General features: G+C 38.9%; 1 protein-coding gene across 11 annotated transcripts in view; it reads left to right on the top strand.

Annotated features, from left to right (window-relative positions):
• LOC117432408 (diacylglycerol kinase zeta-like) overlaps nt 1-26,463 on the top strand; it is a 121,696-nt gene that overhangs the window by 74,155 nt on the left and 21,078 nt on the right. For 8 of the 11 annotated variants that reach the window (XM_059002546.1, XM_059002545.1, XM_059002548.1 and 5 more), the window contains 20 exons: nt 199-270; nt 640-756; nt 1,306-1,377; nt 2,459-2,554; nt 3,144-3,226; nt 3,377-3,437; nt 5,739-5,852; nt 6,317-6,457; nt 7,598-7,676; nt 7,986-8,041; nt 8,154-8,216; nt 8,878-8,951; nt 11,306-11,417; nt 11,790-11,989; nt 14,266-14,366; nt 17,965-18,044; nt 18,613-18,657; nt 20,253-20,322; nt 25,101-25,141; nt 25,230-25,429. In XM_059002546.1, the coding sequence (XP_058858529.1) occupies nt 199-270; nt 640-756; nt 1,306-1,377; nt 2,459-2,554; nt 3,144-3,226; nt 3,377-3,437; nt 5,739-5,852; nt 6,317-6,457; nt 7,598-7,676; nt 7,986-8,041; nt 8,154-8,216; nt 8,878-8,951; nt 11,306-11,417; nt 11,790-11,989; nt 14,266-14,366; nt 17,965-18,044; nt 18,613-18,657; nt 20,253-20,322; nt 25,101-25,141; nt 25,230-25,429 (1,877 nt within the window). The remainder of the gene's footprint in view (nt 1-198; nt 271-639; nt 757-1,305; nt 1,378-2,458; nt 2,555-3,143; nt 3,227-3,376; nt 3,438-5,738; nt 5,853-6,316; nt 6,458-7,597; nt 7,677-7,985; nt 8,042-8,153; nt 8,217-8,877; nt 8,952-11,305; nt 11,418-11,789; nt 11,990-14,265; nt 14,367-17,964; nt 18,045-18,612; nt 18,658-20,252; nt 20,323-25,100; nt 25,142-25,229; nt 25,430-26,463) is intronic. The other 3 variants (XM_059002540.1, XM_059002543.1, XM_059002544.1) reach the window with 1 other exon arrangement.

The raw sequence follows: 26,463 nt of genomic DNA, 5'->3' as shown, positions 1-26,463 counted from the left end.
GTGAAGGACATATGATGGTGCATCCTTCATTTGTATTGTGAAAAAGACAAAACAAGTGCATCCTAACCAAAATGTTTTGGTGTTCACAGTTCATGTTGGAAGTACTTTGTACATTTTTGTTTTTTTTTCACATCACATTCATTGTGCGCATGTTTCAATGTACGTTTTTAAAGATTTTGTTTCCATTTGTTCTGTTAGGGTTTTCAACAGAAGTTTGCATTTCATAGTAAAGAAATCGTGGCAATCAGCTGTTCCTGGTGTAAGCAAGCAGTAAGTCGTTGTATTATTTTAAACTCCTTTTTAAATCATCCAATTAAAAAAAGTCTTCTGATATCAGCAGTGTGGTCACGAAACTTTACAATCTAAACCTGAAGAAACGTGTCCCTCTCAGTGTGTTTGTCATTAACAAGGAATAACTGTAATACAATGCTGATGACCATTCTTGAAAGAAAAAAAAGTAGTAGCAGTATTCGTCGTCTTCTTCGTCTTCATAGTAGTAGTGTTGATATTGTTATTGTATTATTATTATTATTATTATTGTTGTTGTTGTTATTTGAATGCGGTGAACCATGCTGATTGTCTGTCTGTCTGTCTGTCTGTCTGTCTGTCTGTCTGTCTGTCCCCCTCTCTCGTGTGCAGTATCACAACAAGGTGACGTGTTTTATGCTGCAGCAGATTGAGGAGCCGTGCTCCCTTGGGGCCCACGCTGCTGTCATAGTCCCTCCCACCTGGATCATTCGGGTCAGGCGGCCCCAGGTAAAACAAGAGTTAAAAGACAAAGCACGCTGTCAAAATTGGATGTAAAGGTTTTTTGGGGGGTTCTAAAGCCATGAGTGCTAAGCAATTAAACAGTCCATAGATGTAACAGCAGTTAATCCAACAACTGGTGCAGGTAAAGGAGGTGCCTGTGTCACCACTTAGTAGTTTGTGAGACTCCATGCCCCCCGTTTACCAAAGCCGTTGCCATTTATTTGTAAAACCAAGGTAGCTAACCCGATTTTGAATTTCTAAAACCATTTGTATGTAGTGCCTGTGCAGTTTGAAGCTTTAATAAAATCAATAAAATCCAGAACCAATTGTAAGAAAATGTTTGGAAGGTCCACTTCCTTTCAATAATGCAAGTAGTGGTTATTTGGAATTTTAAAAAAAAGTCAGTCTCTGTCATTTTAGCAATCTGTATAGTCCAGTTTCTTTACTGTCCTTGTGTATAAAAGTGTTCTCTTTTCTGAATTGTTTTTCTTGTTGCTTGTTATTTTTCTTCTGACGAATACTGTACATCTCCTCAGAATGACCTTTTCTTTTCAGACCTCACTAAAAGCAAGCAAGAAGAAGAAGCGCACCTCCTTCAAACGTAAATCCAGTAAGAAGGGAGCGGAGGTGAGACTCCTCTGCCTGTAGAGAACGGAAGCTGCAACAGGAGAATGATGCATAAACCCAGAATCGCTGTGCATCGTATCATTGTAATGCAGAACGCCTCGGCCGTTTTGAATGACCAGAATATTATGACTTCATAATGAAGCGGTGAATTGGCATTTTAAAAAAGCAGCAATGGCTTCCTTCATGGGGAAAAAATGCTAATAATGCTGGTGTGTAAAAAGAAAAGCTTTCAATACACAGCGAAAGGCTGTACAGCAGTTATGGCAGGTGTGTCATCTTTTTAAAGAAGCCATTTAGCCCCGTGAATGGCTTTTTCACTAAATGACATCTTCCAGATCATTGTCCCGGTAATGAAACTATTACCTTCAGCACTAAAGTCAAAAAGAAAGGCGCTCTTAGAATGAGTGTCTGAGAGCTGTGCGCAATCAGCCCTGGAGAGTCGAGCACCATCACTGTAGACAATGGTATTAGGTAATCTTTGGTACAGATCACAGCTGCCTTTTCTTGACTGAGAAATACCTTTTCAATACATTTTAAAATACATTTTATAGCCATGAAAAACAAGCAAACCACAAAAAAAGATCTGGTATAAACTAATCAGTGATGCTGTTCCTTGTGCTAACAAAAGGTAAGAGAATGAAAGTTTAGTCATGGTTAGAACTCCTTTTATTGAAGATTATCGCTCTTCTATTATTATTTCTTAACAAAATGATTACATTTTAGAACTATTCTGAAACATGTTCTTTTTTTCAGCTCTTTCCCTCATCCTACCTTGTAGAGAATATTCTTTATACTTCATTCTTTACATGTTGTTCCTGGTGGTATTTTACTAAATGTCACTAGATGGCATCCAGTCCCTGCTTTTCAGTAGAGGACCTTCATCTCAAAATAACTTATATTCTTTTGACTGTATTAACATGGATGACCATACAAATCATGGATTGTCAGCTACGCAGCTTTCTTGGCACATTGTGTTAACACAAAAGTGTTCAGCATTTTGTTGTGTTTTAAAAGAAGCTAAATCCATTATTTATTTATTTATTTATTTATTTATTTATTTATTTATTTATTTTTTGTCCAGGAGGGGCGATGGAAGCCGTTCATAGTGAAACCAGTCCCGTCGCCGCTGATGAAACCGCTGCTGGTGTTTGTGAACCCAAAAAGTGGGGGCAATCAGGTGGGGGATGAGAAATCGAAGTCTTTATCAGATTAATTCAGCATAGTCCTCCAAATGTTTGTAAAATAAAACAGTAAATTACATTACATTTCATGGGAGTGTGTTTTAGTGATCCGAACAATGGTATTGTTGAAACCTGTTGTAGCCAAATAGTGAGGAAAAAGTCACTCCCAGGTGGGGTGACACTGCTTCTGTACCCTTGAGCAAGGTACTTTACCTAGATTGCTCCAGTAAAAACCGAACTGTATAAATGGGTAATTGTATGTAAAAAAAAATAATAAATAATAATGTGATATCTTGTAACAATTGTAAGTCGCCCTGGATAAGGGCGTCTGCTATAATAATAATAATAATAATAATAATAATAATAATAATAATAATAATAATAATAATAATAATATTATTTCAGAATTGTACTGCAGACTGCATACCGACAATGTGCAGATGATGATCAGTATTGACACAGATGCAATAACATAGACCCTGTTACTACTTGAGTCCTACCATTTAGTGGTGATACTGTATTTCGTTTGAACCAGACCTATACCGCCTCTCTCTCACTGTATGGGTATTTATTTATTTCTTCTAGGGAGCAAAGATAATCCAGTCCTTTATGTGGTACCTCAATCCCCGACAAGTGTTTGACCTCAGTCAAGGGGGACCCAAAGAAGGGTAAGCCATCCCTGTGAAACATTTCACGAGAGAAGATGCATTTCCATGCGAGACGAGCTTGAATTACTCTGCACGGCTTTGTGAAAGAACCTGAAAAAACAGCATCCATCCATTTTCTAAAATGTTATTTTTGTCACCGATTTCTTCAAGGTTAGAGATGTACCGTAAAGTTCACAACCTGCGTATACTGGCCTGTGGAGGTGACGGCACTGTAAGTACTTTCAATTATACTGCATCTGTCTATGAGACTTGGGGACTTGAGATGACTTGACTACAGGTGTGAGCGTGTTAATGGGACTGATGAAACACCTCCAAATGATCTCTATTCTAATTATACTTCAAAATCACAGGTTGACTGGACTGTTCAAAAGTTGAAGCACACTGTTGCAGTTGTCATAGAGGTGCTTATTGTTTGCCATTTGCGATGCTTTACCTGACCTTGAAAACACACGCTAAAGCTTCTCTAACTCTGTCCTCTTCTAATATAACAGCGCTGTAACTACAACCCCTTTTTGCCCTTTTCATCACATACAACAGCACGGTTAACATTACTCCCCGGGCTCTGCCGCTCCAAATGAATTGAACTTTTCTTAGCTGAAGGGAAATGTACCAATCCTCTTAGTGGCAGTGAATCTGAGGGACTTGGAAATTTAAACTTTAGACAGACGTGACTAGGAAAATGGTGCATTGTACAGTAACCTTTTTCAGTGTCCACCTGCACAATGTCACTGGGATAGACTGATTGCTGTTTGTTTTGTGGATGTCTGGATGGATGGTGGACCAGATCTATGTCTGCAAGATGTGTTTTTGAAACAAACTATTGAAAATGTAGTTCATCAGGGCTAGCAAGAAGGCATCATCAATGTGCATCTTTTGAAATAGTTTTGATACAAGTGGTGAATGACATAACTCAATTGACTTCTGAAAGTTTAATGCAAGGATCTTGTCGTGTATATTGGGGTAATTTTGATTTCAATGCAAACCATTGTTCTCTGAGTTATATTGCACTTTAGTCTTATCTATACAAATGTTCACAACTGTTACAGTCTGGTGCTTGCTTCTGTTGATCTTTATTTTAATACCATGAATGTCAATTAAATGCTTTGATGACCAAGAGAAAGTGTTGCTGGCTGTTCCTGTGATGAAGCATTTTTCGTTTGTTTGCCCATTAGGGACCAGCACTAAAATAATTAAAATAAATTAAAAAAAACCCTGCTCTGCTGTGTTAAAAGTTCATTTTTCTTTCAAACTTGTCTATTGTCTTGACAAGAAACGTCTTTCTGGTGAGATGTTATTGTAAGTGACTCTGCAGCTGATGCATAGTTCACACACCCAAAACAAATAATAAAAATTGCAGACGTGCGGAATGACGTCTTTCTATCCTCAGAGGTATAGCGCTGTGTTCAGTCAGTGTTGTCAGATCTGTGATGAGGAAAAGGGAGCAGATAGCTATCAGGAAGACTGTGATGAGAATGAGAAACCTAATTTAGTTTCTTTGTCCTTTCATCCCAATAATGCCACAGTTCACATTCAAGAATAGGACAGTGTGAATACACATCATCTACATATTATTATAAACCTCACAAGTATTCTCAGCTAGATCGGTTGGGGTGGAGTGGCAAGGGAATATAATACACAAGTATTAATGATTTACTGTTTGCATCATAATATGTCATTTTAAATAGACCCCAATGTCATCTCCGCAGAACAATACTTCAATACCTTGAACTGCCAGAATTTAGTATTTTCACAAAGTTGAACATTTAGAATATCAAACCATAGTTACCTTAAGAAGCCTGCGGTACACTAACACAAGCACTGTGCCCTCTCACAAAACTTTAAGTACGTTGCTGTTTTTTCCAGTCCAATAACAAGGTTTGTTGTACCACATCCCCCAGGAAGATTGCGAGCGTCGCAAGCATCTCATCCAGCTGTGGATGACGCACACATCAGTCAAATCAGACCGTCGTTATATATAGGATTGTTTAGGGAGTAAAACTTAGTTTCAGGTCATTCATTTAAAAGAACGATAGACATTTCAAGAGGAAAATGTGCTGTGCTTATGAGTAGTTGCAGAAAGGAAAGTTTTCATTTATTGTCTGCATCAAAAACTTTCGTTTTTTTGGGGGGTGGGTGGGGGGGGGGATTTTATTATATTTTTGATGTCCTTGCTGAAACAGGCCAGCATTGATAAATTAGACTGGGGACTATGATTAGTTGAGAACAGAGAGCACTAATTCATTCCTCATTTGATTAAATAAAATCTGGCTTTTCTAGGATTTGATCCGCAGTTATTAGATTTTAAAGAAATGTGCATTAGGTGGCCTTTGTCACTGTGAAATGTTCCTGGGCAGGGTTAGCTGCTCTCAAACAAAAGATTGGATGACATGCAGCCATGCGGTGGTGGTGGTGGTGGTGGTGGTGGTATACAATATCCTCTTTGTTAAACCACCCTTCAGCAACCCACTTCTCAGAAGACTTTCTCCATTTAAACGTCAATCTTGTCTTGCAGGTGGGATGGATCCTCTCTATTCTGGATCAGCTGCAGTTAAATCCTCAGCCTGCTGTAGCTGTTCTTCCTCTGGGCACTGGAAATGACCTGGCCAGGACTTTGAACTGGGGTGGGGTGAGTACAGCCCTTCCGATGCTTTAACATTTATCAGGGTGACTTATCTGGAAGCACACCTGTCTGCCGAAGAGCCACACTCCTCTTCAAAGTGCCAGCTTACAGAAAGTTTTTACATCCTTTTACCTGGTATCCTATGATTAGGAGGCTATGGAGTTAAGAGTATGCTAGGCCTAAAATAATTTAATTATTGGGAGCAGTACTTTGATTCCACGAACTGATTGAAACACACATTTTAAATGAAAATATCTGAAACTGCACGGGCTTAACAGCAATTAGTGTTAAAGCTATTTTCAAAACCTAAAGCTCCAAATAAGACTGTTGAAATTCAAATTGAAATCTGTTCATTTATTTTATGGCGATATCATTCTTTTATTAAAGATTCACTGGGGGGGGGGGGGGGGGGACGACTTCATTTTTTGTGTATGAAGAAAGCCCATCGACTAATTGTGTTCTGGCCACAGGGGTATACGGACGAGCCCGTTTCCAAGATCCTTTCCCATGTGGAAGACGGAAATGTCGTTCAGCTTGATCGCTGGAACCTGATCGTGGAGCCAAACTTAGAGACAAATCCAGAGGAAAAGGATGACGCTGGCATTGACAAGGTCCGTCCAGAATCCAGCTCTGCTCAATGTGGTGAAGCCCACTGTAGCTTCCCCTTCAGCAAACAATACCTGATGTGCTAGTCCATGCACATCTGTAGAGTTCTTCTGTGTTAAAGACAAGTCTGTTTATTTGAAAGGATGTCCCCAACTGAAACTGAAATCTGAACAGAGGGCAATAGATTAATGGCAGTAAATGCTTCACATTTGTGAGATGGGGCTTTTCAATGCAAGGTAACCGGTAACCAACCCTAATGATTTGTCATAGTTCTGTATGATAATTTGAGACTTGAACACAGCAGGTATGTGTCACTGGGAATCGGGGACCGAAGGATTTGTTGTGCTTGACCCCCACCCTCCATCACCAGTCTGACAGTATTCCATTACAGCCTCTCTGGCAATAGCTGATGAGGTTTTCTGCTCCTATTTTTACAGTGCAGGGTAAGGGCAGGAGCTGATTAGGCAAGGTGAAAGGGAAAATATCACAGGTTTTGACATGCAATTGACTCCCTGGGCCTGCAGCACTGGAGTACACCTTGTTTAATACCCTGCTTTTGATGGAGGTGGTAGGAGAGGGGCAGGAGGGCGTGATGTGGTGTCAGTGAATGTCACTTGTTTTGAAGTGAGGCAGAAATGTGCAAATTGACCACTTATTTACCTGTATGGCACAAGCATTATCAATATTGATGATTTACACCTTTTTCAAGTACAGCAGTTTGTACCGTGTACTCTGTGAGGCTCACAAAGGATATTCATACAGACAATACAAAGAGTGTTTCACACCTCAAAGGGCAGCTTCTGTCTGCCTTCATATTCAGTTTGGCTGAAGGTGAAATATAATTTTCATCCCCCTTCCTTATCATAGTACCATCAGAAAAAAATAAATCTATCTACCGGTACTGCAGCCAATGACAAGGAGTTAGCATATCTTGCAGCTGCCAGAGTTTTATTTCCATTTAGATTTTTTTTTTTTTTTAATAGGCTTGCTTACAGATTATGTGGTTCATGGCAGAGTTTAGTCACTGTGTAAAATTTCACACCCTAGAAGAGATCTCTGGAACATTTTGTAAAGTTTGGGGTCAGTCATCAAGGCAAGAGGGTGCTCTTGCTGTTCCAATCATTTTGTTTTGTGTTTGTTTCCAGCTTCCCCTGGATGTCTTCAATAACTACTTCAGCCTTGGCTTTGATGCTCATGTCACCTTGGAGTTTCATGAGTCCAGAGGTACTGTGCTCTCTCAAACTTTTACTCATAGACTGATCGCTCCATTCAGAGACCTTGATTTACAGCAGCTCCCATACATGCTTCAGCTTCTCATCTTTGTGGGTTCCATGCCTTATTGTTGGGGTCGGTAGCTGCATGACGACCTGATGTTCTTGTTTTGTTTGTACAGCCTTCCCAGAGGTGCGTTCTGCTCTGTGTAACTGAGTGCTGCATAGCTGTTCGTGTGCAGGTCTGCCCTGACCGGATTAGAGAAATATGGTTTTTAATTGTGTGATGCAATTTGAAATTTTTTTTTTCATTTCCTTCTAGAAGCCAATCCTGAGAAATTTAACAGCCGGTTTAGAAATAAAATGTTTTACGCTGGGGTGAGTTTGTCTTCTCAAAGCTATGATCAAAAGCATGTGTTGCAGCAGATTCAAGAATGCCGTTTAACAGATTGGATTTCTGTTTTTTTTTTTTTTTTTTTTTTTTTCTCAGACTGCTTTTTCGGATTTCCTGATGGGTAGCTCCAAAGATTTAGCAAAGCACATCAAAGTGGTGGTGAGTATTAAAACACAAACCACGACCAGCTTCGATGAAATCTTAAACATCTCAACTACACCAATACAGAGCACTTTAACACATAGGGTTAAACCTGCAAAGAATAGAAATTCTACAAAAGTTGGGGTTTGAATCGAGTCAAGCTTCTTTTAATGAACTTCTTCAGGTTTGTCTCTAACACTTTCCAAACACGTCCCTGATATTCCAAATTTCAAAGCCCCTTTTTTAATTTAATAGAACATTTTCAGGAAATCAGTGCAAATAATTAATTTGTTTTCAGGGTAAATATCAAGGGAGGGACAGAAAAGAAGCCACAGACCATGTAAAACTGGTAAAGTTAACCTCTAGCAAATTGACACTTTTCTCATGGTTGTCAAGGGATGACTTGGTTTATCTTGTCACAGGAGCGCTCTTGGACTCGCAAGCAGGAGAAGGCTATTATCCTGTGCAGCAGTACAAGCACTGTGTTTAGCTGTCCTTTTTCTTCTTCAGTGCATCACAGCGCTCAGATCTGGCTTTACCTTTTAATTCGCTGCAGTGTCACTTAATTGGCCCATGTATGTTCGTAGGAGTCCTTCCAAGTGATGTGCAGCAGGTTTAACAGGCAGTTCAAAACTGTTCAACTCACTTGTGTTTCTCTGCTCTTTTTTTGGCTCGTTAGTGTGATGGCACAGATCTCACATCAAAGATCCAGGATCTGAAACTGCAGTGTTTAGTGTTTCTTAACATTCCAAGGTAAGAACCTCCTAAGTGACATGCCTTATCCAGGCAGGACTATTGATGGGACGCTGAAGGCTTCTTAAACATGTAATATGCAGCATCAAATTCTAAATGCAACACTTGATAAAAGCAAATGAAGCGCTCCAAATGATTACAACCTTGGCGGTATGATTGTAAAGTTTTATTTTTAATGTTGTATGTTTTAAAACACTGTACAGTAGACTCTGTGTAGTCCGCACTGACCGATTTTATACAAACCAAGCTATCATACCGAAATGAAGCTTTAAGTAGAAGCTTTGGAAACCAAACGTCCATTTCAGGATTCTATGTTATGTGCTGTGTGTAAAACATGTCAAGGTCTCTCTGTCATCAAATTGCTATTACTGATTTTTGATGATGAAGTATCAAACAAATACTAGATGAGGCAATGGTATCCACTCTGCAAACAAATACCTAATCTGAACATATATATATATATGTGTGTGTGTGTGTATATATATATATATATATATATATATATAAAATATATATACATACACCACCCTCTCAATATATCGCGGGTGTCGGGGTCCAGTATAAATCTGCTATATATCGAGGGCTGCGATATAGCAAGAGACCCATAGAAAAACAAATAGGCTAATAACAAATACTGTATAACCAATCCCTCGTTTTTTCGGGGGCGTCCGGGTCCAATATAAATCTCTACGCAACCCGCTTTTTCTTATTTTTCATTTAAAAAGCAGCATACCATTTTCATACTGAGGAGGATAATTGCTTCTCATCAACTTAAGTCTCCAATTAATTTCATGAGTCTTCCTCTCCTTTCTCAATTGCACAAACCCGCTGCATTGAAAGAATCCATTCCTAACATAAGAGGCTTGTTGCTAGGGAGCTGACATCACTGCCCTGTGACTTGCTAGTGCATTGCTGCTGCCACAAGTGAACACCTCGCTGGCTAAAATAAAAACTGCTTCAGCATAGATATTTAATTTGCTTTGTGTTATTGTGCAATGCGTGTGTATATAACAGTATGGTATTAACGCTTTGGTTTTAATCACTAATCGAAATGTTTGTAACACGGCTGTACACACCTTTTAAATTCAAGCCCCGCTATGCCCAAAGTGACAAGTCTTTCATCAGGGAGAAGTGTTTATTGAGTGGCTTGCCATGTTGGCTAATTGTTATTGGCAAATGGCTAACACAGGTGGAGATGTGATTTAGGCTGAACACATTGAGTAGGAGAGAGCCAGACAATAGCTTCTTAATGCAGCCGTGCCCCTCTGGGGACTGCCCTGACCTCTGTGACGTAGCTGTATCCCTCTCATCCCAGTGATATTTGCACTCATGCTCTGCAGTAGTGGGAGGAAAGCCATCTGGATGTAGGTTGTCTGGCAGACACAGGTTCATTTTGCACAATAGCCTATTTAAAAATAATTTATCCACGGCTAAATCAATTTCAAATCCATGCAACTTGCTGGGAGAAAAGTAAAGCTAATTCACGTGTTGTATGCATTTGTACCGGTGATTAGAAGAGAACAGGAGTGTTTTTAATCTTGAGGTTTTCTTTCAATTGATTAATTAAAGCAAGTGAGGAATAGATTTTAATTTACTATTAATCACTTTCCACATCAAGTCTAAAAAGACAGAACATTGCTGTAGTACCGGTAATACAACACATACAAAATAACTTTGTCAACATTTTAATCTAAAATACCACAACAAATACTGCTGATCATAAAATGCATTCATACCTGTAAAACTTGTTTAAGATATTTAGGTGTATTTTTATATTTTTTTAAATTGATTTTAAAGGTAGTTTGCGCGGTTCAATTAATTGATTATTTGAATCTGTTAAAACCCCTATAAATAAGGAAATTCAATTCCTTACTGGTATTTTAAATAAAATAAAAGATGAGTTGTTGTAATGACTTATGTCTTTCTTATCATGTTTCTGTCACCATATCCACCTGTGCGCTGTTGTTTGTGCGTTTTTCACCTCCTGACCTTTGACATTGTAGTACATTAGCCTTTTTTATTACAGCTCCCTAACCACAGATTCATCTAATTGGCATGTTTTAACCTTCATAGAAGCCGAGATTCGCTGTTAACATAATGCATAATATATAATGTATATTCAAACAGGATGCAGGAGACACATTGTGGTTTATTTTAATGCTCTAAACACCACTGCTCTTTACAGATATTAACCCAGCTCGGGTTTTCTCCCCAGTAATGACGTTTATTAACTTTACTACATGGATTAAAAGGTTCACAGATCAAGGAAGGCGCTACTGTTCTGTTATAAAATGCTTCTCATTTTGAATGGACTGCGTGTATTCTAACCTCTGTTTTGCTTTTCCCTGTAATAGGTATTGTGCTGGTACAATGCCCTGGGGTAACCCCAGTGAACACCATGACTTTGAGCCTCAGCGACTCGATGACGGGTGCATTGAAGTTATTGGCTTCACCATGACATCACTGGTAGGCCATGCTAAAGCTCCAGTAATCATCCGCCGAAGTCTTTGAAATTTGGTTAAGTAAAAGTGCCAGGAACTGCAGAGTTTCGGAAGACTGAATTGTGGAAATTGTAGTGTTAGGACTCTGTATCCTGTGTGACACATTTACCGAGGTTGTTATGCCTAAGTGCAGTCGCATACTTTCTGGATGAAAGAAAAACTGCTAATTTCACAAAACTAACAGGCAACCCATCTGGTTCATTTAGGGGCTGGAAAGTGTGCCCAGTTGTTTTTTTTTTTATTTTTATTAAATTAAATTAAAAAAAAGCTATAAATGCTGGCTTCAAGTGTCATGAGATTTCCCTGTTTTAAAGTTGAATTCTCATTATTATTTCAGGCTGCTTTGCAGGTGGGAGGTCATGGGGAGAGATTGAATCAGTGCCAGGAGGTTACCCTGACCACATACAAGTCCATACCCATGCAGGTGGATGGGGAGCCCTGCAAACTAGCCCCGTCGATCATTCGCATCTCCCTAAGAAACCAGGCCAACATGGTACAGAAGACCAAGAGACGCACCTCCATCCCCTTACTCAACGAGTGAGTGTTACTGCATGCAACAGAGAGCTGTGTTGAATGCTTTGCATTAATGGTGAATCTGGTGCATACATTTAAACAATTGTTCATATATATATATATATATATTACATGTCTACTGTGCTTAGTGTCCGTAGAAGGAACAAGATGGCTGTAGTATAGAAGAGAGGTGTTTTAATGATCGATGCTCTCTGTGTTTAATTAATTAAGCTAATTCGAGATTGGATTACATCAATGTAGATCAATCCTGAATGCACATTGCATCTTGTTATGAACTACATATAGCACTCCCACAGGTCTGTCAGGGCTGTAATGGCTATTAAAGATGTGAGGGTTTGTGGACTGGAAACTCCACAGCACACAAAGAGAAGCAAAAGTTTCCTCCGCTGTTCAGGTTATGAAGCTCTGGAACCTGCTATCTATCCACAAATCCTCCGGCTGCACGTGCGTTCCGTGCAGGCAGACTTCTCTTTTGAGTCCCAAGCAAAAAGTGAAATCATATTCAATTTTTGCATATGGGCTTGCATTTACAGCCCAGCCTGTTAGGAGATACTGACAAGCTTTATAAATGTGACTAAAATGTTAGCATAAAATCAGTTATTCATATGTATTTACTGTCCCCCGACGTGTTCTCATTTTAATGAAGGGAGTCCTCTCTAAGGTATTTGAGACTGGGGGGGGGAACAGAAATATCCACACAGGGATGTGGATTTGTGAAAAGGTTGCTTGTATGTTAAGCTGACAAGAACAGTTTCTTTTTTTGGTGAGAATAGCCTTTTTAAATACCAGTAGTGACATTCTCGATTGTACCCTGAAAGAAAGACCAGTGTTAGAAATCACTTGGTGGAGTTGCCAACACACAACCCTTCAATGATTTTTAATGTTTTACGACAAGTCATATCAGCTTCCTGTAAAACGCAGACATGTATTGGATACGATTGCTTTTAAAATTATCTATCCTTCCCATTTTAGGGGAGTAGAAAACCATACATATAATCAACCCTTATATGAAACTTCGAATACAGTAACTGATCTAAACTTTTTGTTTCCACCTTGGCACATTTGTTCTGCCACAACAATATAAGAAGACTTATTTTGAAGGAAATACTAACTTCCTGTGCTGCACATAGTATAGGACTCCATATGGGATCAGGTGGGGCCCTAATACCGGATACACAGGAAGTGAACTTGTGTCTCCTCAAATTCTATGTATAGTGTTGCAGCTGGCTAAGTAGTCTTTGTCCGAGTAAAATCAGGAAAAGGGAATGCTTCGTTATGACACCTGTAAGGAAATAATGTATGTATTTGCGTGTGAAGAGGTACACGCAACAAGAATTGAAGCAGAATTTAACAAGTTTCCTTCATTGATTCCAATCAAAAATGTTCACACATATTGCTTAAACATTATCACAGTAATGTAACACTTAGTTATAAACGGAAATGAAGCAGTGATCAGATACCTAATTTTATGGGAGATGGCACGGGGCACAGGGATGCTCAGTCGAGTAGCTGTCTCTCTACGCCTTTGTGTGCAAAGCTAATTGCTGTCTTATCTCTGTCGACCAGTAATGGTAAATATTACTAATGCAACCCTGTATATACATATTTAAAAATAAAGTTTATTTTATTATATTAAAAAAAAATGCTGGTGAAAATTGACACTAAAAAACACAAATACTTTTTGATAGGAAATATCATCTGTGTATTGTCATCTCTGTGTTGTCTGTCCATCAACTTTCTAGCTACAATTTCTCCATACTGTAGAATAGTGTCCCCTGAAATTTGAAGCAACAATATAGAAGCAACAGATTTCATTCTACATTTTCTAGCAAGATGTAGACTAGTGTCCCCTTGGCTTTATTCACACTGATAAGTGTGTAGGTTTTCTGAAGGTACAGATACGTTTTCCCCCAGGTGTCTGTTTTTCTTTTTGAAGTTGGGAAATGGCATGCCAAAGCAATGTCTGTAGACTTAGCTCATGCATTGTTCTCCAGACCATTAATCTACTGTAGTTACTCGGGTTTCTTTGTGCAGTACACCAGTAAAGAGAATAGATTCTGTGAAATAAGGACAGGTGATTTAACAGCGCTGGGAGACTGAATACAATTGTTGCATACAATTACATTCACAGATCTAACTGTTCCAGAATCATAAACAATATGAAGTGTTCAGTGGAGACTGCAACCGTTACCCATGCTTAGCCATTTCCAGTAACATGGAGCAGTGTCTTCAAAGTCTCCCCGTGTGTCTCACTGTGATCCGGGTGTCTGTCTCTGCAGCCAGCAGCCAGTCCCAGAGAGGTTACGGATCCGAGTGAATCGCATCAGCATGCATGACTACGAAGCCTTGCATTACGACAAAGAGAAACTCAAAGAGGCCTGTAAGTATACATATTATAACATGTTCCTTTGTGTTCTTCACAGCTGCTGATTTGGTTTCCTGAGAGAATCCAGCATTTGGCTGAGTTATTGGTTTTTAAATTGAATAAATAGACAAGGAAAGAGAGAGATGATTACCGAAAAAGGTTGATTTATAGGGTGCTTAACTGCTACCTCTGCGGCTGCACTGTTCAGTGCTCCCAGGCTTGGAATCTGGCTCACACTTCTGTGCTCAAAAACCACTCCATCCTAACAGCTGTTCGCTTACCATGCTAGCAATGCTGGCCAGGTCTGCTGTACATGAAAGTGCATAATGAGAAGACTGCTGTAAATTGTCACTAATTGATACTTGCAGCTTTGAGACTTTCCATCTGTGTCCCAGCTTTTGCATTTCTGGTCCATCAATTCGCCAAGAGAAGCATAACAGTGTAGGTCAATATTTTTTTTTTTTTTTTTTTTAAAGCTGCGTTCAGTTTGCTTTTAAAATGTGATTCCGCTGTCTTTCGCTTGCGGTTTAGTTTAGCCTGCCATCCCTTCTATTTCAACGTGTTGATTTGTTGACGGTTAGGTTTGTTTATGTTATCCCCATGTGACTCCAGCAGTACCTCCCCTGAAAGCAGCTTGTTTATTTCCATGTGAACAAATGCTTAATGATTCTGGCCCATGCTACTTTGGGACTACTGATAATGCCACCAGCTGTGATCTAAATCAATAAACATTCGTCAAATGCAAGTGCAGAGAGCCCAGTTGCAAAAATAAAAGCAGCATATAGAAAAGTTAGCAAACGCACGGTATAGAAAAAGCGCCTTTCTTCATTATGGAAAGTGACTTGTGGCTATGAAGCCTGATCTATTTTTGACATTATTGGAAAACTGCATCAATCGATAGTTTTTATGCAAACCAGTCTGCAGTCCATGACAAATAAGATAAATGTACATGAGGTAAGGCATTTGTTAAACCCTACGCTCCTTCTCCAGCAGAGGTCGATAAAATGATTTGGAAACCATAATGTAAAGCAGAGAACATTTTGACATTGGCGTTACAGTTCATTACAAAGTCACTCCATCGTGCCTGGTAATTGCCCATGCTTCTTCAAGTGGTGCGGTGCTTAAATGGATTAATCTGGTATAAATTAGAGATTTAGAATGCACTCTGAGGTTTGTTGACTGAGGCTGGTCGATACTGTGCAATGAAAAGTATTCAGAAACAAATGCATTGGACAGTGAGTCAGTAAACCCTAGATGAGGGTGCTGGTTCAGTTTACTTAGCAGGTTAATATGTCTTGCTAACACTGTTCTCATGTTGTCTTGTGAGATTATCCTGTGTCAGATCGTATTTGACTGTTAATCATTGATGATGCAGTCACTGTGTTAGGGTCACACACATGTATCCACTATGTACAGAATTAACTTTAGTAAGAAACAAACATCAAACAAATCACGTATAGACTTTTATATGCATTGCATTCTTAACATGCCTGTACAGTAATCTGTTCATGCTTCAGGTCAGCAAAATGCTGTATTAAATCACTGGCTTGAGATAGTATATATGCCACTATACTGTCTCAAGCCAGTTATTTAATACAGTACATTGCAGATATCTGCACAATTTAATACGCTTTCCTTGAGTTCACTGCTGTTTTCCAGTTTGCAACAAGATGCCTGCTGTTCTAAAGGTATCCACTAGATGTCAGCAATAGCAAGAACTTGCATTCAGGACTGTTAGTCAAATCTACTTAATAGATTATTTAAAAACGCAATGTATAACAGAAGCTATTAACACATAATATTAGTGGGTTCATGCTGTGATTTGAAATATATAGCCTGCATCTTTTATTAAAAAATAAATAAATAAATAAAATACTAATTGGGCTTGTTATCCATAAAATTGGTTCGGTATACAAAATAGATGTTTATTTTAAAAGCATGTTTTTTTCCTTATTATATTCATTTGGAATACCAATAGTATTTTTTGTTGGTTTTGTTTTTTGTAGCAATACCCTCTGGATACAGTTTAGATAATGGGACCTGACATTTCAGGCTATAAATTAGTATTCAGACACTGTTTACAACGGGAGCGTTTCTAGTAATTGCGTGGCTGTTTACTGCTTTGTAACAGCAGCTTTAAAAAAACAACCACAGCTCACTGACATTTTATCATTCTAGTTCTCTACAAATTATTAATAGTTTTCATATAAAAATAAATAAATAAAATAAAATTCTGGCTGCCAAGTGAGGTTGCCAACACATTTTAAGGGAAATCAAATGAAACAGAGCATTGGAGTGCACAGTACAGACACTGTTGCTCCACATTCAGTATCAAGACAATAAACTGCATGAAAAACTGGAAATTTGTTCCTCTGACCCCAAAGCCAGAATTAATTGTGTGAGCTTTTACTTTCATTTACAGTCTCCCAAAGGCCGAGCAATAGTCAGGCAATCTGTACTGATTGGCAATTAGACTCCTGTTTATGTGGATCTGTGAAGACCATTGTTCTGGTCATACCTGTAGGCAGTTCGAAGAGATCCTGCTTATTTTGCTTATTTTACTTATTTTACTTATTCAATAGATTGAACAGAATCAGTTTGGCTTACAATGCAAACTGAAGTGAAGCTTCATTTCTGTTTTGAAAATATAGCTTGGCATGAACCAATATTATTGAAAGCATCCCTTAAAGCAGTTTGTACTTACAACCACCTTAGGTGTTTTTGTCAAGTCTCATCTTCAAATGAAAGTGCAGTGATACTGAGACAGGCTATTTGGTACACTTTTTGTATGTTGCTAAGCAACGTTGCCTGCTGGGTTCTGAGATCATGGACAGCCAATGGCACTCTGCTCTCCAGTGGTACTGAGAGACTTTACCAAGCCAATCCCAATGTCTAATCGTTTACCAAGTATGTTCTCTAAGCTCATAAACCACAATTATTATTTTTTTTTTATTAGGAAAATAGTTAGACAAAAAAAAAAAAAGTCCCAGCTGCATGGCTTTTTGTTTCTCTGTGGAGGAGATGCTATACTTTTTAAAACAAGAGTTTATGGCTGTCTTATAAAACCTATTTCTGGAGAATGTAGCCCATGGTTGCACAACTCTTACATTTAGCAATTAACCTTTTACTTCCCAACGGAAATTGAATATGCACCATATGCACTTCTTTCTGGGAACTTGTACAGTTCACAGGATGTCAATTTGTTTATTTCAATAATATTGAGACAGGCGTTATCGATAAAGTTGTGGACACAGGGAGGCAGGTTGAGAAGTGTACGCATTCTCCTGGCAACTTTCATATAATGACTTCTGTAGGCAAAATAACAGATGCAAAACTAAACTTGGGACGGTTTATTGTTTTTGTGGGGGATCAACCCCAGGTATGTTTAACCATTTCAGGTCCAGAATTTACACTTTGAAAATTGTATTCGGCAATATGCTGCTGTAGAAACTCTTTACCCTGTGATGAAGGGAAGCGATGGATCTATCAAAGCTGTCTGTAGTAAAAGATGGATTTATTTTTTTAAGGCCTTTTTTTTTTTTTAATAAAATCATCTGTCTGAGATGCTGCACGTTCTAACAGAGGTTTGTTTAATGTTTCCTTTGATTTGCAGCAATCCCAATGGGTATTATCGTCATCCCGGGAGACAGTGATTTGGAGATGTGCCGATCCCACATCGAGAGGTTACAGGAGGTAAGAAGAAATTGGTGCCCTTTCCTGAAGTACAGTATCTTTGAGTCCTGATGTTGGACAAACAAGAGCAAAACGTTCTCCATTGTGACGTGCCTCTGCCAGCCCTGTCGATGCAATTTGAGCAGAGCTGGTGGTGTTGCCTGACCCTCGAATGTAAAAACGAGTCTGGATTGTTGCCAGAATGCCTTCAGATTTATTTATTATTATAATTTTTTTTATATTATTTTTTATTTATACATTAAATCGTGCATGAAATCTGCGAACAATTAAGGGGCCCTGTCTGTATTGTCCGTACCTCTGCAATCAGCTTATTATTTTGTTCTTTTTCAAATCCTTATTCCGTTTTTGTCTTTGTAGGTCAAATTGAAAGTGCACTTTTTTCAGATGTAGTTTCTTGTGTAGCCTTACTGGCATACAGTCCAATAAGCTTCATTATGATGTCTGCATGCATGTAACATAGAGTATATTAAACACATCTAGAAATGCATGGGAACCCATTCATAAACTATTTAAATCCGCCTCTGAAGATCCTGCAAGTGGTTCTCCTAAACCAAGTGTTTTCCCACAGGATTTCGTCTCGTTTCACCCCTCTTTCCAGCGCCTTGTCCTTCAGGTTTGTACATGTGGGCATTGTACTGGTACTGCAAGGAACAAGACAGAAAAAAAGAAATTCTCTTGATCCAGGATAGGTCTCGGGTAACAGAGCTGTAGAAATATACACACCAAGAATGCTGGCTCCTCACATTCCCCAGCACTAAGAAGCTGTGGCAATTTATTAATCTGATTTCATCCCAAGCTTTTTACCTTTTCAGTGAGCTTTCCATTGAGCATGAACCCATTTGGGTTTAAATGATGGCAGTGGAGCTGTAGGTTAAACAGTGAGGTCTTTTATAGGTTTGTAATGTTCTCCCATGTTGTGTTTTAGTGCAAGAACGATAAGCTTACCTTATAGTCAAGAATATTTAAGGTGATCTGAAGTGGCAGGTAGAAGGTGGTCTTTCTAATTGCAATCTAAATCCCTCTGCCTGTTTTGTGAAATTACCCATCATACCTGTGCAGTCTCCTTGGCTGATATTGGACAGACGTTCATACGATTCAGGCTGAAATCCAGTTAAACCTCCCCTAGTTTAGACTGCTTTACTTGACTCTAGAACGTAAAGACCTGCAGAGATTTTCTACTTGTTCCTTTGAATACATGTACCTTTAGTGTACTGTGCTGTGAAATGCATGAGCTGATTAGATTAGTGAGGCAAGCATGGACTGGGTCTTGTGGTTTTTGTGAAGTATAAATGTGCATGTAGTAACGGTTCCTCTGTGTGATGTCCATGCATGATCATTTACTTTGTAGAAGGGATATTTTAAGATTTAATGCAGCCTTAATCGCCTTTTTCTTTCTAAGAACCCTGTACAGAGATAGTACCTCATAAGTGCTGGTCTACAACTTGCTCTGGCTCACAGATGATTCGGTTGAATTGGCACCTGATTAAAAAATGGAGGGACTGTGATTATCTAGTGGTGACACTTGACACTTAAAAAGAGACCAAACAGGATGATGCATGCACCAGCACGCAAGCATGCAGGATGAGGGCTTTTTAATAAGCTTTTTCTATAGCAGTGATATACAAAGAACCATAGCCAAGAAGCAGCCTTGTTGGGACAGGTTCATTTTAAAGGCTGTGAAAACTGTTCAGCTGTACGGATATTTTCTCCCGTCTGTTATATGTGTACAGTTTATGAGTCTTACAGACTATGGGAGGGAATCTGGCAAAATAAATGATTCCAGGATAACAAGGTTGAGAGGAAATCTATAGGCATGGCCTGTGCGACCCCTCATGCTGAACGACTGTGCAGCATTAGGAGTCCTGGAGCACATTGAAAGGCTTTAGAGAGGATACAAAGTGAATATTAACTTCAAAAGACCCTAAAAATAATAGGTTACAGAAATATACCTACATGGGACACAAAAGGTGACCAGTACATGTTCAGTGTGGAGTTAAACATGAATTAATGATCATGTAATTCAATTGGGAAATGGGGTTGATGTTGTTTAATGTGTAATTGCGTTTTTGATTTTTTTTTTTTTTTTTGTTGTATAAAGGTTTTGATCTGCTCTGGCTGATTTGTAAAAGGGATTAAGTCTATGTGATCTCTGCGTAGTCAAAAGGGATGCTGCCGTTGACCTGCTCGCTTTGTTCTTGTGCTTTGCAGGAGGGCGACGGTTCAAAATCAAAGACCCTGTCCTCTCAGAAACTCTCTCCAAAATGGTGTTTCCTGGACTGTAAGTACTGATTTGTGGGAAAGCGTTTCTAATGGTTTTTGTGTGTGTGTGTGTTTTAATGAACATTCTCAGCTGCATGAATTTTTTGGCTTAACCCTTTCATGCTTGAATATATTATATTTTTAATATATAATATATTTTTCATTACTTTATATGAGGTCATCATGGAATTAAAGTAACACACTATAATCCAAGCCCTAAAAGGAGACTATGTGGTCCAGTAGTTCAAGAAAAGGGCTTGTAACTAGGCGGTCCCTGGTTCAAATCCTGGCTCACTCACTGTGTGACCCTGAGCAAGTCACTTAACCTCCTTGTGCTCCGTCTTTCGGGTGAGATGTTGTAAGTGACTCTGCAGCTGATTGCATAGTTCACACACCCTAGTCTATGTAAGTCGCCTTGGATAAAGAGAAATCATGTGATATTGTGACCTTTCAACTCTGAAGAACCAGGGACAAGGGCCAATGGAAAACCCACACGTCTTGAAGCAACATGGCAGCCATTTAGATCTGAGCAACGAAATAAAGATTAACATTTGTAAAAACGATCAAGGAGGTTTAGCAATGTGAGCTGAAACTGTCACCATCCTGCCTTTTTATACAATTGAAATTCTGACATCTCTACTCAAAATGAAAGCCAACTTACTATAAATAACGTAAATGTGATGAGCTACAAGGATATCGTCGCAGGATGTCTTGTCGCACTTAATGCTTCCAGGTTCTGTGAGAATACGCCCCAGAATATCCATCTTTTTATTATTAAGTTTGAAGTGTTTTTTTGGAAACCTTGTAGTAATGGTTGGAAATTAGATGACGGTTCCTTCTTGCTGTGCTTGCACATTCTTGGAAGTGTGTGGCCTTTCAAACTCATGGGATAAAATGTGGGATCCCACTGCCACTTTATTAAATATCATGGATTTTAAACCTTAAATACACATTGTGGAGTTCTTTTAAGGTCATCTATCTGGTCGGTTATAAATTCTTAGAAGGATTAAGATGTTGATCTCCATTCCATTGCGTAAGAGGTTTGCATTATATTTGCCCTGGTTTTAATGTCAGAGTTTCAGACACTGGCTTTAAAAGTAAACACAGTTTCACCTTTCTGAAAAGCATCTTTTTCTTCTGCAATCATTTCACAGCACAATGCAGTATAGCACTGTAATAAAACAGTTAAAAAATAGTGTTTAGGCATTCAACAAATAGAGTAAAGGGATTTTGGGATCATATTGAAGCTACAGCATTCCTGATTTTATAAGTTTTCTTTCATGAATTGCAAAAGTAATATATGTAAAAATGTGAAAAAGAAAAAAAAGGTTAAAAGGTTGTAATGAATGAAATTCAGGCAACGCTTTCTCTGGAGCCTTCTCCATGCAGGGCCTCAGGCTAAAAAAAATAATTGTTTTAGCTTGTTTTAAAAATGGTCTTAGAATGATTATAGAGCTAGATAGAACATGGTGTGACGGCATACAAAAAAGCTAGGGTTGGAAGACTTGCAACAATATTATATCAAAAAAGTATTGCTGGACCCAGAATTCATTTCTATTTTCTCTTTCTCTTCAGCACTACTTTGTGTGTGTGTTTTCTTTTTAAATTATATATTAGAAACTCAATTTCTGCTATGACAGTTTTCACCATAGCGATCAATGTTCAGCATCATTGTGAGGACATGGGGTTCTCGTTGTGTTGTGTTTTTTGTCTGGATTTCCGCTCCACGCCAGACTCCTTTCCTGCTGGGGACAATAACCAGCATTGCTTTCTAGAACTTCCATGGAAGCAGCATGACATGTGTATTGAAAGCCTATGGAGGCTTGTGTGACCAACCCTGCTGAAAATTCCAGCAACTGTTGGTGCTCTGGGAAAGATCTGAGAAACGGAACACATATTTAGAATTACTGGATACCTAAGTGGTATATAAAACCCCCAACTTTTTAGCACTGTATTCCAGTGCAGTGATCAAGGAAAACGTCTCTACTCAAAAACAGCCATCTAGTAAATGTCACTGATCCAACCTGTCAAGGTTAAAGTAGTATTTAGAAACCTTATACAATGAAATGCACGCACGTACACACACAATAATAATTCAGTGCTTCGTTTATCACCTTTACACTCTTGACGCCTACACATGGGAGAGAAATGAATGCATTTCAAAGCAGCGATATTCAAAACAACTGCAGCTGCAAACAGAAATGTAAGAGTGGACTGCAGTGATTAGCCGGTCCAGGGCTGATTTGCTGCAAACCCGTTCCTCTTGCTCTTTGTTCTCTAAATGCCTGATGTGAGTGCCTCACTGCTGCCAGTAATTACAGGTATAACCTGAAACATACAACCGGACATGTCTAGAGAGTCCCTCTCAGGCCAATTGCACGTTGCAAATTGGGTAGAAAAATTGAGGTACAAAATTGTGTACCCCTATGTGGTGTTCAAGCTGAAATGAGATCATGGCACAGTCAGTTCAGTGAATGTTGCCAGGCTGCGATGGATATATGGACACATCCTGTGAGCAACATGGAAGTCATTTTATTAGAAGAGATTAATCTTCAGAGTTAAAAAAGCGAGCAATTAAAAATAACTGGGGGAGGGGGGGGGGGGGGGGGCAATTGAAATTCAATCCCAAGAACCCTCAGATCTGTCCCAAGCTTTGACCATCGCTCAGTGGAAAACATGTGGCTCTGGTCCCTGAAAGATGATGGTTTCTGTAGAAATGAAAGAGAGCCTAATTGTTTTCATCTGCATCATGAATACACTAAGCAAGCGCTTTTCCAACATTTGCTTTTTAAATATCAGGAAACAAACTGAAGTTGAAAATCTTTTCTTGGTGCTGCTAATATTCTCCATTTGTCAGGGTAAGATTTTCCTTTGGGCTATAAATATGATTTATGTGGTGGGAAGTAATATATTTTTTTATGAGTTATTTGAGTGAAGACAGTGTTAACGTCATTTAAAAAAAAAAAAATATGGACTTCGTTAGAAAATAAAGAATATAAAATAAATTTTATTTTTGGAACAACCTTAAACTATATATGAAGAACAAGCTCCCATGAATCATGTTCCCAGCCTTATCTGGTATGGTATGGTGGGTTTTGTGCTGTTCAGCATATGTGTAGGTTAGATACAGGGGTCACTAGTTTGATCAACTAAAAATAACACTTATCTCCTTTCATCACATATCTATCAACGTTAAGCAATTTGTGTTCACTGGAATCCATAATTAAAACAGGGCTTGCTTGTTGACTTTCCAAAACACAGCAGCACGGATTTACATTTTTACAGCACTTGCATTGAGGAGTAGCGAGAGGCGACACTCTTTATGTAGGTATAGAAAATAGTTTAGATTATATATGCATTAGAAAACACACTGTCATTTCCACAATAGATCCTCTGGTTGTTTCTGTTGGGCAACAAAAAGTGTCGAATTTTGATTATTTGAAGATGCTGCAATGTCAAAAAAAATAATTGATCAATAGGTTTAGAATAATGACCTTCATACAGTTTAATTAAGATAATATAAAACAATACAACAACAGAGCTGTCTTTCTTTTAGTTTCTTAAGTTAGGAAATACTAGCTGGTCTTGAAAAGATCAAACAAAAGTAAGCTTTGTTTTTCATCATAAGGCTCAGTAACAATCAAGCCTGTGTAATATATTAATCAGGCAAAACTTAATACAATATACTCCAGTTTTAATTGTGTTGAAGACAAAGTCCAGATACAGTAAATGACTTGCAGCACTGTGCAGTGATGACTAATATCAGATACCACCTGCTAATGCCTTCCAGATGGTAAATACTAATTAACAAATATTCTGCCTTATCATGTTTCATTTGGTGTTGGCTTTCTGTCCCATTAAGCAGACGTTCCATAATAGTCCACACAGTATGATTAAGCTTTAAACAAATATTCTTTCATTTTGAATTGGCTGAAAGCAATGTAAAACAAACCTAGTAACCCATGATTATCTTTCAAAGAAATGAGAGAAGCACTCTTCTGAATAGTAAACTGTCTGTTTACGCGATAGAGCCCGTCGAGTTGCGAACTGAGCCTTCATTACGGTGTCCTGTCACACACATGATTTCCCTTGCCTCTAGACCAGCGTTGGAAAGTATGTTCAAGTAGTTTGATGTTATCAGATTAGTTGTAGGCTGTTTCGCTGTTTGCACTCAGTCATTTTCTATTCTTTATTTCAGACCTCCCTTATTCAATAGTTTCCTTTGCATGATATCTTTTTCATATAGTGTTGTATATGTAGAAATTCTGTTATACGGAAAAATATGAACTGATTGAAAGAAATGACAGATGGCTGTATCACTATAATGGCAGCGTCTGCTATATATTACAAAGCATATACCAATCACTAGTAGTTGCTAAGCAGCCAGATGCAGCATGAATAACTTGTGCAGATACATACTTACATCTAACTCTCTACCCAGGGAGTGAATCATGTACTCAGTCCATACAGGCAATATGCTCTGTATTAACTCAATAGCTACAAGCTTACCTACTGCTGCCCATCGAGAAAGCGTGCAGGTCTTCCACTATGCACTGTATATGCTGTTGCACATTAGAAATCAGTGCCGCTGATCTACTCCTGAATCCATGCATTTGGAAGCTATGATAAAGGAAAGCAGTGCAACACAGTTGGCAGATGGTTAAATGTAGAGCACTGGTTACCAAAGCGACAAGTCATTTTTATCTAATTGAAGGTTTTCCTATGTTTTAAACCTCTTTTTTTTTCTAAGGAAAATTTAATTAACATATATAATTCTTTCTTTTTTCTTTTTTGTAGCCACCACAGCAGATCGGTTTTATCGAATAGACCGTGCACAGGTGAGTGCTTCTGATAGTAATGTCATTTCTGCATTCTCACCTATCTGTTATTGTTTACGAAGTTGTGTGCTGTTTTTGGTTGTTCCAGGAACATTTAAACTACGTTACAGAGATCTCTCAGGATGAGCTGTTTATCCTGGACCCAGAGCTGGTCATCACAGAGACCGTTGGCACGTCTCCGGGGATGCCAGACCTGGTTGATTCTTCAGGGCAGTTCTCTGGCCCTGGAGCACGGCACTTCGCCTTCCCATCATCCTCTTCATCTCCACCCTCCTCACCCGTCCCAAGGTAAGAGCTCACTGCAGCTCTGTGAATCTGGATGCGATTCAGAGACTGCAGGCAGGCAGAGGTCCAGGTTAGAGTACAAATAAAACAGATCTCCAAGCAGCCAACAACAGTCTGCAAATGGCCAACCAAAGGACTGCCTAGTTTGAGGTTTTAAAGAGGGCTGACAGTCTGCTTTACCTGATTTCATCTTTGCCGCCAACTTCATCTAAAAGAGATTATGCAGACTTCCACAGATTCAGATGGTTTCACGGTAGTATGTTTAAAATTTAGATTGTGTATTTTAACTTCAGAATACACATGCTTTATTTCAACCTATTATGTGAAAGTTAAAAAAAAAAAAAAAAAAAGTCAATAGTTTCTAGCAGCAATAACTTTTGGATACAGATAGAGGTAATAGTCTCTATTAGCTGCCTGACACATCTAATAAGACAGTTACAGAGTTGTACCTGGTCTGTGAATAGGTTCAGACAGCTACTGTCTCGATCTCATATTCCCAGACAGCACATTCAGAACCAAAGAATGTTGGAATAAAAAAAATGGAATTCTTCTGTCAGTTTGTCATGTGACCTACCAGGGTGTTGGGGGTGACTGGAGCCCTTGTGTGGTTAAGGAGGTGGAGCAATGCCTCCTCCCCTTGTCAGAATCAATTAGCTCGCCTGTTCTTAAATCCTGCAAACATTTTATTTTGTGTCTCTTTTCTCCTGCAAATACCTTCCGTCAACTCCCTTCACTCTGTTTCAAAGATTTGCCCCCACCGACAGAGCCTCATTTCTCAGATAAAGGGGTTACGTGCAAGATACTGGCACTGTGCTGGGCAAAATGCAGATAGGCAGCCCAGCTCCTCTGTTATGTGCAGCTAACACCTCCACCTGCATCCTGTTATCAGAGCAGATAAGGAAGACTCTTTCCTGTTTTTGTTTACTGTTGCAAGATTATACTCTGAGATGTTTCGTATTTAGTTTCTTTCAGGTTGCTGATGGTTACAGAGTTATTTAGACAAGTTGAAAGCTGTTCCTTTTTCACCGTTATTGAAA

The sequence above is a fragment of the Acipenser ruthenus genome, chromosome 27, assembly GCF_902713425.1.
Source record: "Acipenser ruthenus chromosome 27, fAciRut3.2 maternal haplotype, whole genome shotgun sequence".
Classification (NCBI taxonomy): domain Eukaryota; kingdom Metazoa; phylum Chordata; class Actinopteri; order Acipenseriformes; family Acipenseridae; genus Acipenser; species Acipenser ruthenus.
This window is presented reverse-complemented; position numbering and strand designations above follow the sequence as displayed.